We start from the raw sequence: 15,320 nt of genomic DNA on the forward strand, positions 1-15,320 counted from the left end.
TTGGCTTCAGTACTTCAAGGTCAAGGTCACTTTGATCTAAACATTGAAAAAAGAAATTGGTATCTAAATAACACTGACTTACAGTGGTCAGTAAATGAAACTCTTTTTTGGTATGTCTAAGGTAAGAGATGATTGCTTTTAGTCAGTGAATGACCTCTGTCGTTTTTGAGGCCATTTGGTCATGGTCAAAGCATACAAAATTACATTTGCCACCTATGTGTTTTACAAATGGCTATTGTTTGTAGAATGAAGTTAAAAGGGGAAAGAATCTGTCACTTTTTGCAGGTGCAGAAGGAAATATCTGAATTGCATCGAACATAAATATTTTGGCAGTTATTCCACAGAGCCTTGGCAGGATTCGAACCCGGGTGGCTCGGGTGCTAGTCCATTGCTCTAACCACTTAGCCAAAGAGTTGACTCCCTGACACAGTTGTCCGAGATTGGCTTTAAAAGTACAACAATGCGTAAGCGACCGTAACACTTCCCCTCTTCAAAGAAGTTATCATTTATGATGACATGTAAGCCAATTTGGCACAGAAAATGCCATTTTCATCATGGGATAAAATCCGTATCCTGGATGAGCCCCCATTTTACAATGGTTAAGGCATAACAGAAATTAAAGAGCATAGCATTTTATGACAAAAAATCCCAACAGCCCATGGCAGGATTCGAACCTGGAACGCTCTTGAAAGTGCTAGTCCAATGCTCTAACCAATGAGCCACAGCCAACTCCCTAACACAGTTCTCAGAGACTGGCTTTAAATGTGCAAGCTATGTGTAAGAAACCGTAGCACAATTACCTCCCTTTCCATGCCCCAACATTTATGTGGGAGCCATAGAGCATTGCTGCTGTCCCTACGTCCCGAAATCTTAATTGTCCCAACTCCTCCCACACTATTAGCCTAATTTGCTTCAGACTTTAACAGATCTACAAGCTTGGTGTGCAGATCACCATAAAGGAACTTTTGCTGTGACTTTTTTTTTATGCCCCCCTTCGAAGGAGGGGTATATTGTTTTGCAGATGTTGGTCGGTATGTCAGTCATTCCATAGACTATCCAGATGATAACTCAAGAACGCTTGGGCTTAGGATCATGAAAGTTAATAGGGAGGTTGATCATGACCAGCAGATGACCCCTATTGATTTTGAGATTAGTAGGTCAAGGTCACAGTGACCCGGAACAGTTAAATGGTTTCTGGATGATAACTCAAGAACACTTGGGCCTAGGATCATAAAAGTTGATAGGGAGGTTAGTCATGACCAGCAATGACCCCTATTGATTTTGAGATCAGTAGGTCAAAGGTCAAGGTCATAGTGACCTGGAACAGTTTAACGGTTTACGGACGATAACTTCAGAATGCTTGGGCCTAGGATCAGGAAACTTAATAGAGAGGTTGATCATGACCAGCAGATGACCCCTAACAATTTTGAGATCAGTAGGTCAAAGTAACCAGGAACATTTTAATGGTTTCCGGATAATAACTTGAGAACGCTTGGGCCTAGGATCTAGAAACTAAATAGGTCGGTTGATCATGACAGCAGATGACCCCTATTCATTTTGAGATCAGTAGGTCGAAGGTCAAGGTCACAGTGACCCATAACAGTTAAACAGTTTCTGGACGATGACTTCAGAATGCTTGGGCCTAGGATCATGAAACTTTTTTGGGAGGTTGATCATGACCAGCAGATGACCTCTATTGATTTTGAGGTCAGTAGGTCGAGGTCACATTGACCCAGAACAGTAGAACTTTTTTGCTAAATAACTAAAGCTTTGGTCTAAGATCACATTTGATACGGAGGTCACTTATGGCTGGTAAATAACCCATATTTATTGATTTGAGGTCAGTACGTCAAACGTCCAGTGCACAGTGACCAAATAATTTCTGTTCCTTGTACAGTTACTGAATGCATGAAGGGGAGCATTTCATGTTCTACAAACTCTTGTTTCATTTCAGATCTGGAAAACACCAAATTTTGGCAGTGCTTTATCACACATGAACTTTCCAAATTAAAACTAATATGTGTCCTGTCACTGCACATGGTTACATGACTAGGTGAAATATTTTTCAGATATATGCAACACAAACTTTTCAGCAATTTATGTGTGTTTTTTCACTAAGTCAAGGACCATAACTCTGGTCTAGCTGAGAGAAATCCAAAATAGAACACCATGTGCACAGTTTCACAGGCTATTTCACACTTCTAATGTTTTATGACTAGGTCAAGCACATTTTCAGATTCATGGGACACAAACTTTTATGCCCTAACTGCATATTTTTGATTCAAACATGGGTCATAACTCTGGTCTGACCAACAGAAATCTAGAAGAAAACTCCAGGTGCACAACTTCACATGCTGAATAATATTTCTATTATGTTTCATGACCCTAGGATGAATGTTTTAAAATACATGCAACACAAACTTTAATGCTCTTTACTACATCTTGGACTAAGTCAAGGGCCTGAACTCTGGTCTGACTGAATGAAATCTAACAAAATCCCAGGTGTACAACTTCACATGCTGAATAATATTCCTGTAATGTTTCATTGGGATTTTTTTTCGAATAGTTTTCGAAATACAACATACAACACAAACTTTTAGGCCCTTTTTATGCATATTGACTAAGTCAAGGGCCATAACTCTGGTCTGGCTGAATGAAATCTCAAACAAAACCCCAGACGCACAACTTCATATTTTGAATAATTCTGTAATTTTTCATAGTCCTAGGAAAAATACTTTTTGAGATACATGCCTTACAAACTTTATGCCCTTTTTATGCATATTTTTACTAAGTCAAGAGTTATAACCCTGGTCTGGCTGTGTGAGATAAAAAATAAAACATCAGGTGCACACCTTCACATGCTGAATAACAATCCTGTGAGGTATGACGACTCTTGGTCAAACATTTCTTGAAATATGCATGACACCAATTTTGATAGACAGACAAGGCTAACTCTATTTTTTTTTAGCCAAATCTGGAACAGCATCAAAACACAACTTCTAAAATAATATACAACATCTGTTTATTTACCAAGATAATACGAGTTTTTATTTCAAAATGTATAATCTAAATCTGATACAAAAATATGACTAACAACAAAATGTCATTAACAATGCTTATTATAACCTCTAACAATAGGACAGAAAACAGTGATGAAAAGTAGTGGTCCAAAGCCCAAGACCAGAAAAAAATTTGTCCAACTTGTAAATTTCAAGATGAACTAGACCAGCTTGAACTAGAGCAACTGGTCTAACAGAATTTAAACCCTGTAAATTATTTATTCTATACATAAATATAATCACTGGTTTCACTGGTTTGTATTGTGTACTTATTTCAACATGTAAAATAATACAACAAACCTAATTCGACTTATTAAATAAAAAGTCAAATGTTGAAGACTGTTAAAATGCTGTAAAACAAAGAAGACTGAAACTCTGACATTATCATGCAACAAAACCATAGTTTATATGTCACAAATATTAAATCGTAGTGTCAAACAACATAGCAGTGTGCTCGGAAAAAAAAAACCCACTCAAATCTGGCAAATATGTGTGGATATCCTCAAGGCAAGGATGTACATGATATTTCTTGATATTGTACTAGAATATTTTTCATTCAAATATGCTTGTCTCTGTTTAAACACTTACGCTAGAATGACATCACGTTAACGTACGGTGAAGTTTTTGTTGCGACCAAGAAAGAGCGCTTCTATATTTTATCTACTGTTTTGGATTAACGGCATATTAGAATCGAAATAATTTATAGCAAAAGAGTGTTTTAACACTATTTATACACTCGGGCAGTAATACGCCCTCGTGCAATTATTACACCCGATGTATAACTGCTCATCATGCATAAATAGTGTTAAAACACTTTTGCTATTAATTAATTATTAAATAAAATCTTAGTCATCCAGATGCATATAAACATGAGGACAGGGGCTAAGTGATAAAACTCCATCCCATCTGAACTCCAAATAATGATTTCATTCAATGATAGATCATTGCTCGAGATATATTATTTGAAAAAACTCGAGGGCTGGACACTGATTTTTATTCACAAAAATTTTTTTGTATATTCTTAAGTACTGAAAAGTCTAGATTTAATAAAATTCTAAACCATAGAAAAATATCTGATCCGAATGTGCAGAACAACCTTAAGTCTAATTTTTGAGTACACCCTACTTAAAACTTGTAAAATACCACTTGATAAAAATCTGCAAATTATATATTGTCATCCATCTTTATTTCATGACCCCAGCAAAATAGTATGTTTACATTAGATGAGGTAATTTAGTGCCTATAGCAGCATATTCAGGTAAGGTTACTGCAGCTATTTCCAGGCTGTTTTTATTTCCTCTTGAAGTATAAAGAAGTTGTATACAATGGATATGGCTGATGTTTCTGTATTATTGTTTTGACAGCTGGTACCCACTCTTTATTACCATTAGAAGACTGAAAATAGAAATAATACTATTATTATTATTACACCAGATTTACAGTTTATAGAACCCATTTCATCGTAAACATTTTCGAGGTGCATTACATACAAAGCCAGCCACTCAGGGCGTCAAATTCATCCACTACCAGTACAGACACTGTGCAATCTGACCCGAGGAACAGAAGGACAAAAAGCACCGTGAACAAACTAAGATAAAGAAACTTAAGATGCAGGCATCATGAATAATTCATGTCCAGCTAAGTTTTAGTTCTTTGCAAATAGAAAACATAAATCATGCCTGGTGTGTAGCACAGACTTCAGGAAAGTTGGAAAAAATGGCTGGACATTTGGTCCAGCAATGCCTAAAAATCTGCCAGACCGAAAAACAATAAGGAGGACCGAAACAAATGTCAATGCACCGCATAATGTTGCTTTTCTCCATCATATATGGGCCAGGTGCGATCTTTAGTCCATTTCTCATTAAATGTTCAAGTTGGTGAACACTCTTATTTTTGTACATTTTTTCTTTTCAGTACGACTGTCAGGTGTTAATTTATGTTTCTTTCCCAGTTCTGCCCCGGCATAATATGTTATTGACACCATTTTGATGTGTTGTCCGTGATGTTGCGGTTCTCAGGGTTCGATACATGCCGGTCAGTTGGACCGCATCCAGATTAAGAAACAGCAGATCACGTCAAAATTTTTCAGTCATGTCTGTCAGACCGAAGACTTTCCAGAAGTCTGACAGCAAGGATCTGTGTGAAACCCTCTTTCCTGGGAATAACCAGTCCTGGCCTCTTAGTTGGATAGTAGAGCATCTAAGTATTTTATAAATAATAATCCAGAACCTAGACCAGGATCCAAACCCTGGATCACTTGATTGACAGCACAGCATGATGATACAACTAGACCCCCTAGCCACCCACATTATACAACACACTTTATTTTGAGAAACATGCCTACAGGCAATCTAGACCTGTAATGAATACCTACCTGATAATATACAAATATTCTTTCAATTTTTAATCATGCAAGTCTTCTTTTTAATCTAATTATAGGAATGGTCTCTGTCCGTCCTTCCGTCCGTCTGTAACATTTCGTGTCCACTCTGTATCTCCTAAACCCCTTGAAGGATTTTCATCAAACTTGGGTTAAATGATCACCTCATCAAGACAATGTAGAACCCATGAATCAGCCATGTTGGCTCAAGTTCAAAGTCACAACTCAAGGTCAAAGGTTTGGACCTTCCATTTTGTGTCTGCTCTGTATCTCCTAAACCCCTTGAAGGATTTTAATATGACTTGGCTGTAATATTCCTCTTATCAAGATAATGTGCAGATTTCAAAAATCACCCCTGCCAGCATTAGTCAAGGTCACATCTCGATTGTTTAACGGTGCCACCCAATACCATCAACCCTTATCCATAACAATGGCGGGGGATATAGCTGTCTTTAAGACTGCCTTGTTTTATTTGTGTAGTGTGATGAGGATTTCATAGTAATATGTCCAAGGTTTCTATTTGGTTTCTTAACCAAATACTGTTTATCTTAAATTGTACAAAGTGAGTCTCATAACTAGTCATAAGAGAATGTTTTTTGTTTTTTTGTTGTTTTTTTTTTTGGCTGGGTTTAGTGTTTCACTGACTAAGTACAGATCATATGGCAACTTCTTTAGCATTTGTTGGTGGACGAAGATCCTAGGTACCTCTGTCAGCATTATTTCATATGAGCAGGCACTTGGGTACGGTAGAACCACCAACCTTCCATAACCCAGCTGGATGGCTTCCTCACGAAGAATTTCTACACCCCAAGTGAGTTTTCAATCCTATATAGATGACGGGCAAGTGATTTGAAGTCAGTGACCATTATCATTTAGCCATAGAGGCCCCTTTGAAAAGAGCCCTTACAAAACTTGCAAAAGAAATGATGAAGACAAGGGATACATTACACATAAAAAGACTAATGAGACGTGCAACAGCTTGAAAATTCGATGCATCGCACACAATCTGTGATGATTTGACAGAGAACAGATTTTCGGAAGTAATTTGTTCTCCACCTATGATTCACGTGGATAATGTTAACTAACTGCCTAGAAAAATACCTGATCATTACCAAGGTATGAAATTACATTGGTTACGTTAGCAAACTGACACCACAGGAACGAAACAGTTTTGAAGAAGAAATAAGCAAAGAATTCAACTTGTACAAAACAAACACTGATATTGTGTGGAATTCAATGCTAAATATACCTTAGTGTTGCTACGAGTCCTGCTGGCATGAACTTTCCTGAGTTATAAAACCTGTATCCCATCAGACACATTAATGTTGCACTTGTCCCTGTAATTATAACACATAATTTAGATCATTCATGTACATGTATTCTGTTACGTCCCTGAAGGACCAAAGATCATAGCTTACCTTTACTACAGGGACTCGTCCCCTAATTTAACATCAGAATATCAAGAAAAATCTGCTGAATATTAATAAATTGAAGTTTCAGAATATCAAGAAAAATCTGCTGAATATTAATAAATTGAAGTTTCACAATTCATAGAGCATAACAGCATATAGGGAAACAGGCCTCACCCATTAGTGGCCATTTTGTTTTACTCCTTTTTTGTTAAAGAGTATTAAAAAGATTTTTCTAAGATTTGACATAATTTCTGATCCCATGACAGATGTTCTGTACTGATTTTAGACCAGATCATGCCATCTAAATCAGTTGCAGAATGTAGCCTTGAATGTTTTAGTATGTCCTAAGAAACAAGATGAATTAGAAATTGCTTTTGTAAAAAAGCACATGTCTCCCCCAATGCAAAGTCCTATAGGCAAGAAGTCAATAGGGGTCAGGAGCGAAAGTCAAAGAGACACTGATGGTTGGCTGCAATAGGGATCATCTACTTTGCATGTCCAGTCATTCCGCTAAATTTCAACACTATTGGCCTAGTGGTTCTCAAGTCACTGTTCAGGCTCCTGTCACCTTGACCTTTGATCAAGTGACCTCAAAATAAATACGGGTCATCTACTCTGTATGTTCAATCATCCTATGAAGTTTCAACATTCTGGATCAAGAGGTTCTGAAGTTATTGATCAGAAATGGTTATCTATGTTCAGGCCCCTGTGACCTTGACCTTTAACGGAGTGACCCCAAAAAGAATAGGGGTCATTTACTCTGCATAAACAATCATCCTATGAAGTTTCAACATTCTGGGTCGAGTGGTTCTCAAGTTATTGATCGGAAATGGTTTTCAATGTTCAGGCCCCTGTGACCTTGACCTTTGACAAGAGTTATCCAAATAACAACATGGGTCATCTAATCTACATGACCAATCATCCAATGAAGTTTCAACATTCTGGGTCAAGTGGTTCTCTAGTTATTGATCGGAAATGGTTTTCAATGTTCAGGCCCCTGTGACCTTGACCTTTGACGGAGTGACCCCAAAAACGATACGGGTCATCTACTCTTCATGATCAATCATCCAATGAAGTTTCAACATTCTGGGTCAAGTGGTTCTCTAGTTATTGATCGGAAATGGTTTTCAATGTTCAGGCCCCTGTGACCTTGACCTTTGATGGAGTGACCCCAAAAACAACACGGGTCATCTACTCTTCATGACCAATCATCCTATGAAGTTTCAACATTCTGGGTCAAGTGGTTCTCTAGTTATTGATCGGAAATGGTTTTCAATGTTCAAGCCCTTGTGACCTTGACCTTTGATGGAATGACCCCAAAATCAATAGGGGTCATCTACTCTTCATGACCAATCATCCTATTAAGTTTCAACATTCTAGGTCAAGTGGTTCTCTAGTTATTGATCGGAAATGGTTTTCAATGTTCAGGCCCCTGTGACCTTGACCTTTGACAGAGTGACCCCAAAAACAATAGGGGTCATCAACTCCAACAGCCCTACAACCCTATGAAGTTTGAAGGTTCTAGGTCAAATGGTTCTCCAGTTATTGCTCTGAAATGAAGTGTGACATACGGACTGACAGGGCAAAAACAATGGGGGGGGGGGGGGGAGACATAATTATGTGATGGTGCATGTGTCTGTCTGTTTGCCTGTCTGTCTGTCATATGTCCTGTCCACAACATTGACTTTCGATCCTCTACCAAATTCCTACCAATCATTTTGTTTCGTTTAAAATCAAGGCAGCCAGTGGGGCAGGGCTAGTCTTCCCTATATGGATATATGGAAAACTTTAAAAATCTTCTCCTTTGAAACCGCTGCTTTGATTTTAAATTAATTTCATTTAAATGTTCTGTTGGTGACCCTCTATGAAATTCCATTCTAATCATTCTTTTATGTTAAAAAGCATGAACTCTAGAAGAAAATGCTAGTTTTCCCTATAAAGTTTTATAGAAAAGTCTGCTGGTCCCATCTTAAAATAATTTCACAATGACTCTCTACCAAATTTCTTCAGAACATTCTGTTTCGGTTAAAAACAGCTGCCAGGGAGATTTCCAATTACAAATAATTTCACAGCAATGAAAAATTATGTTCCTTAAAGTGACCAGTGAATCAGGTGAGCGGTCTAAGGCAATCATGGCACTCTTATTATTACCGTATTTACAAAAACAAACAAAGATCCTTTCTAAATTTCAATAAATTTTACATAAATATGGAGGCAAAGGGTGTCCCAACATTCTGTTGTATTATCTAGATTTTTTTCAGTATTTTGACAAATTGTCACCTTAATTCCAGAGTGATATAAGCTCATTTTTGGCAAAATTGAGATTTTAGTGTCATTAAGTATGTCTCTTATGACCTCTGTATGATGGTAAATTTGTAGCCTTGTAGAACTAACATTTTAGTTCAACAAGGCTGTACATAGTGTATAAAGCAATCGACACTCGAATCTTAAAAAATCATTTCCCAAAACTATCAAAATGCTAGTTACAGCATGGTGGAAATAAGGCGACGAAATGCATAACTCTTTAACAGCATTGTATCGTATAATGTATACTGATGGAACTTTAATTCAGAATTATCAGTCAACAGCATATAAATTCATCCAGTATAGATGAAAATCTCTACAATTGAAAACTCTAGAGAGTAAAGAGGTTATTGCATAGTAACTGTAAGCCAGTTTTCCTCATAAATATTAGGTAATTATAATCTAGTTAAGCTGTTAACAAGCACAGACACATAGTAGTATTATGTAGTATTTACCCAAAGATAATTTAACATCGCTTGGATTCTGTGTTGTCTGGTATGCACCCAATGCTGCCAATGATCCAAAGGTCAATCCTGCGGCCAGAGATGGCAGGCTTGCTAAAATGAAAGAATATTTTAAATTACTGTAATAAATAGTTTAACTACAACTGAATACATGTATTAAATTAACGAGGTTACAGCAAAAAGGTTTATGAGGAAGTTACAGCAATTTCATATATTTTTTTCTATCAATCCGTTTGGTGATGGGACAATTTTAGCTATACTTTTAGGATTACCAGTTCTAAATAAAGTAACAGTTCTGTGACACTTTCAAGCTGCCCGACGTTACAGTAACTTACACCCACAAGTTCAAACTCTCATGAAGTATACAAAGGTACAAGAAATAATTCTATTTAACCTTTAGCATGCTAGATAAATTGTCGTCTGCTGGAAGTGTCGTCTGCTAAAATTGTAAAGTTCATTCAATTTGCTCCAAAATTGGAAGAAATATTGTCAGAGTAGCAAACAGCTTGGAACCTGATCAGACGCCGATTTAATCGGCGTCTGATCTGGTTCCAAGCTGTTTGCAAAGGCTGTTAAATTCGCCTGCAGCAGGCTAAGGGTTAAAGGCCAGCAGAGATACTAACATTAGCTGTGTAAGTTAGCTATCCTATATACATTAAACTCTAAGAAATGTTGCTGCAGAAATGATTTAATACATATCTTTGAAAGATTCACTTCTGGAAGAAAAACACGATCACGAATTTGGTAAATTATTTACAGTATAGTTATTAGCATTTTTGTGCACCATAATGGAAGCTTTTATCAAATTCATGTTTTCCTCCGGAACGAAGAATTAAAATAATGCTTTCTTTAGAGATTTTTTACAATGCATTGTGCTCATAAATTTTTTGTTTTCAGAGCTTGGGTAATTAACGGTGACTAACACAAATCACTGTTAAAATTTCATATTCAATGTCCCACAAACCCAAGTGAGAGTTATTTATAAACAAGAGCTCGTAGAACACGAAATACCCCACTTGATGCATTCAGTAATTGCACAAGGAACAGAAATTATTTGCTCACTGTAAACAAAAGTTCTACTGTTCTGGTTTAATGTGACCTTGACCTATTGACCTCAAAATCAACTGGGATCATCTGCTGGTCATGTTCAACCTCCCTATTAAGTTTTGTGATCCTAGGCCCAAGCGTTCTGAAGTTATCGTCCAGAAAGGGTTTAACTGTTCCGGGTCAATGTGACCTTGACCTTTGGCCTACTGACCTCAAAATCTATATAGGTCATCTACTGGTCATGACCAATCTCCCTATCAAGTTTTGTGATACTAGACCCATGCGTTCTCAAGTAATCGTCTGGAAACGGTTTAACTGTTCTGGGTCACTGTAACCTTGGCCTTTCACCTACAGACCTCAAAGTCAATAGGGGTCATCTGCTGGTCATGAACAACCTCCCTATCAATTTTCCTGATCCTAGGCATAAGTGTTCTTGAGTTATCAACTGGAAACCGTTTTACTGTTCCTGGTCACTGTGAACTTGATCTTTGACCTACTGACCTCAAAATCAATAGGGGTCATCTGCTGGTGATGATCAACCTTCCTATCAACTTTCACAATGCTAGGCCCAAGCATTTTTGAGTTATCATCCGGAAACCGTTTAACTGTTTCGGGTCACTGTGACCTTGATCTTTGACCTACTGACCTAAAAACCAATAGGAGTTATCTGCTGTCATGACCAGTCTATCTATCAACTTTCATGATCCTAGGCCCAAGCGTTCTTAGGGCTGTAATGAGTATCCGAGTACTCGGATATCCACGAGTTTGACCAAAAGTTCAAGTACGGATATTCGTCATTGTCAAGATCGTTGGATCGTGATCTTTTTCGTTAATACATGCAATATGTATAATTCTATCAATAAAACTAAATTAAAGCCACATTAAACGTCTTTAAAGAATTTTCTTGCATATCTAAGACGATTACGCGTTGTCAGATTCTAAACCGGATGTAAACAAATGTAGAGTTAGCATCGGTCTTATATTCAAACTTAAATTAATATGAAATCTGTCAAAACAGTGAATAAACATTTATCATTTAAGTAATTAAATTCAATAAAAAGTTAGATACGAAATCCCTGTCCAAAAAATAAAATTTTCTTATCAAAAAAAAACGGAACTGTTACTAAATATTGTGATATTAATGACCGACGTCATGTCGTTTATCTGCAAGAATGGCCGAACATTACAGAAGTCCACCCGCAAAACCTGACCTTAATTAATGAGAGAAACATTAAACATAGGTCAAAACTATTAAACTGAGCACCATGAGAACTGCAAAGTTTAGATTCCATAAAGAAAAAAGTACAAAAATAATCGGCTTGCATTTTTGTATCATTATAAGTTGTTGCTGATGATCCGTGGTTCGATCTGTGAATCGTCAGCCCCGACACGCGGATCAGATCGGATCGCCACTTGTCTGACGATCCACAGCCCTAAGCATTCTCGAGTTATCATCCGGAAGCCGTTTAACTGTTCCGGGTCACTGTGACCTTTACCTTTGACATACAGATCTGAAAATCAATAGGGGTTATCTGCTGGTGATGACCAACCTTCCTATAAACTTTCACAATCCTAGGCCCAAGCATTCTTGAGCTATCATCCGGAAACCGTTTAACTGTTTCGGGTCATGCAATTATTTCCTGAATCCTTGACCTTCTATCTTTCCAGCTATGCAGTAAAAAAATTTACGCAAGACTGATAAAGTTTTACGCCAAAGGTTTAAAGCTATAAAACTCTTAATATCCCATTATGCTTATCAGGTCATGATCAGACTAAAAGAGAATTTGATTAATCACAGTTTGCTACTAATTTTACTTTAAAGGTCACTTTGTGAGAACAGCAAAAAGACTTTTTTTTAATAACTTACCTGAGTTAACTATATTTTATAACTAATACAGGTTATAAAATGCCTGAAAAAGTAACTGAAATAAGTAACATAACTTAAAACAGTTACACTCCTGACTGACTATTTTGGTCATTTGAGTGTTTGACGTGAGTGGGGATATTGCCCATTTGAAAAATATATCTCAATATTTCCCAGGATCGCGTCAAATTAGTTGGACTAACCGACCGACATCTGCAAAACAATATACCTCTCCTTCTTCGAAGGGGGCATAATAAAATACTTACAAAAAACCCACTAATAATGGCAACTTTATCACAACTAATCATAGCTTTTCCCAGCACTTACCTTATACACCAGTAAACAGTACAGAAAAGTATGTGTCTGTTGATTACTGACCTTTAGACTCTGTTACCGGACCCCTAGCCAATGTAACCCCCTATTAAGTAAACAGAGAGTAGTATCTACATCTGGTGTGAAAATAAATTTCCTGTCTCCCATATATGCATCAAAGGATTTTTTTAACTGATTAAATGATTCTGCAATTGGTGACAGAGTTCCAAAAGTTCACCTGATCACTATTCTCCGACTGAGTTTTTCCATATATCAAACAACTTTCATGAAAAAAATGCTGTAGGAAAAAGTGGTGTGCTATAAAGATATGTAAATAAGACCTGAAGTACCATTTTTATATGAAGCAAAGAATGACCTCAAGTTGTGACATTTAATCTATGCAAAGAGCTATAAAATAAACAGATCGGCAACTTGAAAGGCATATAGAGCAAATCTCGCCAACATCCCGTGACAACTGAATGAGATCTCGTTGTAAGCGTCTGTTGATCATGACTGATCAAGTCAGCAAACGCTTTGAAATAAGGTTACTTTCGGATCATTTGTTTATCAAGATAATGGCGGATTTTTAATGTTATTAGTATTTTCTACACGGAGAAGGAATGAATTTATGATTGAAAGTCTGAGAAATCAACAGTTTTCGCTTGAAAAAGGACTCAAATTGGTTTATTATGTGCCGGGCGTACCACCAGTTTTATACTTCAGTAAGCGTCTGCTGATTTGATCATGATTGATCAAGTCGGCAAACCAGGGGTCCTGAAATAAGCTGTCCGAGTTGTCCGATTCGTGGATTCCTCGGTCCGGACAAGCAGTTTTTAGAAGCTGGCTTGTCCGGGGACAAGTAAAATTTCCGTGGTAAACATTTTATGAAAACGAAACTAATCGGCGTCATCTGTGATTTCCGCATGCCTAAAGGCAATATCTAATCTGTTTGTGATCATTTATGACCCTTAAATTATCAAAACAAAAATGTATGCAGCCATTTATAGACACGTGGACTGGTTTACTACATTTAATGATCATTATTGGAAAGTTATACCGTAAAGTTGAAAATGAGTGCCAGTCTGGGGTTTCCCGATATCTACTTTCATTTTTGATTTTCAGAAAATCGATGAGCGAGGTTGGCACTATGTAAAAAAGTTTAGTAGCCAAAATTTGTGGCTTAATCGTTCGAGTCTATTGTTTTGACATTTAACAACTCTGACAGCTTATTTCAAGACCCCTGAAAGACCAGTGCAGTATTCAGTGAATGTTATGGGACCAGGGTAGAAATTCTAGGCATACTGAGATTATTTTTGTCAATGGCATGTGTTCAAGTGTTTTTAATTATTCTCTACTCACTAAACTTGATAGTCATAACATATTTTCAAGTGGATGTTCTAGTCACTTAGCTTGCTAGTCATAACATATTTTCAAGTGGATGTTCTAGTCACTTAGTTTGCTAGTTATAACATATTTTCAAATGGATGGTTCAAGTCATAACATAAAAACTTTATATAAGTCAAAATAGAAGTCAACAGAAGTGTATGTTTGTATTATTTGTTCATTTAGTAATGATAATGCTGATCCTTTCCTTTTTAAACTAAAAAGTACGGACAAGCTTTTCTTTGGTACGGACAAGTGGATTCGTGGGCCCAACTTGTCCGTGGACAAGTAGACTCTGAAAATATTTCAGGACCCCTGCAAACGCTTTGAAATAAGATAACACGCTAACACGAGATGACGCAGGATTATCCCAAGTTGCTATTCTGTGTATTTTATAGTTCTTTGATCTATGTGGCCAGTGGCCACCGCCTTGCAAACTATCCGAAATTATATAGTCCGAAAACTGGTTCATTATTCGGTATATTTCATCTATTTCCAAGTAATGTCCATTGACAAATATCTAAAATGTTATTACCTGATTTAACATAGCCCATTATACCACCGGCAGCAACTGTCAGTGCATATCCGAACCCTAAAATATCTGCAGGCATGATTAATTTTTCGCTGTTGGACCGGTCAGGCTGGTTTGACAACTTCCGTTTCTTGCGTGAACATAGCGATGCATGACAATTATGTTGGGTTTAACAACACTAAATAAAACAAGAGCTGTCCGTATTTTAATGGGGACAAGGGACAGTAAATTTGAAAACTCCACAACTCTGCGCTGATACCAGTGCGAAAAAAATCATAAACAAATCCAATTTCGACAAATTCAAGGCAATTGTTAAGCGAATGTTTTGCGTAGACATAGCACTTCATTATGTGACATTTTCAGTCTGCCGATTCTGTTTGCTTCTGTGATGAAAACGAGTGAAACGCAGGTTTCAGGACACTAAATTTTTAGACAAAAAATGGCCCAAAATGCACACCTTGCGCGACCTGTACCGTATTATCTGCAAATGACTGACCTAAAACACATGCATATTTTTAAAGCATGTGGCCAGACGAAAAGAATGGTGGGAAGAAAAGTATCTC

General features: G+C 37.1%; 1 protein-coding gene across 1 annotated transcript; it reads right to left on the minus strand.

The window, feature by feature from the left end:
• Positions 1 to 3,005: 3,005 nt before the first annotated feature.
• On the minus strand, positions 3,006 to 14,919 carry LOC128555647 (transmembrane protein 14C-like). The gene is made up of 4 exons (XM_053538648.1): positions 14,761 to 14,919; positions 9,611 to 9,712; positions 6,689 to 6,776; positions 3,006 to 4,454 (listed from the first exon to the last, which is right to left on the minus strand). Exons 1-4 carry the CDS (start codon positions 14,834 to 14,836, stop codon positions 4,409 to 4,411), a joined length of 312 nt encoding a protein of 103 aa, XP_053394623.1. The 5' UTR covers positions 14,837 to 14,919; the 3' UTR covers positions 3,006 to 4,408.
• Positions 14,920 to 15,320: the final 401 nt, after the last annotated feature.

Source organism: Mercenaria mercenaria, chromosome 3 (genome assembly GCF_021730395.1).
Source record: "Mercenaria mercenaria strain notata chromosome 3, MADL_Memer_1, whole genome shotgun sequence".
Classification (NCBI taxonomy): domain Eukaryota; kingdom Metazoa; phylum Mollusca; class Bivalvia; order Venerida; family Veneridae; genus Mercenaria; species Mercenaria mercenaria.

Coding starts and splice junctions, on each gene's coding strand:
- LOC128555647 (XM_053538648.1), bottom strand. CDS start 14,836: ATGCCTGCAGATATTTTAGGGTTCGGATATGCACTGACAGTTGCTGCC. Junction 9,713..14,760: donor AATGGGCTATGTTAAATCAG/GTAATAACATTT, acceptor CTTTCATTTTAG/CAAGCCTGCCATCTCTGGCC. Junction 6,777..9,610: donor CGATGTTAAATTATCTTTGG/GTAAATACTACA, acceptor TTATAATTACAG/GGACAAGTGCAACATTAATG.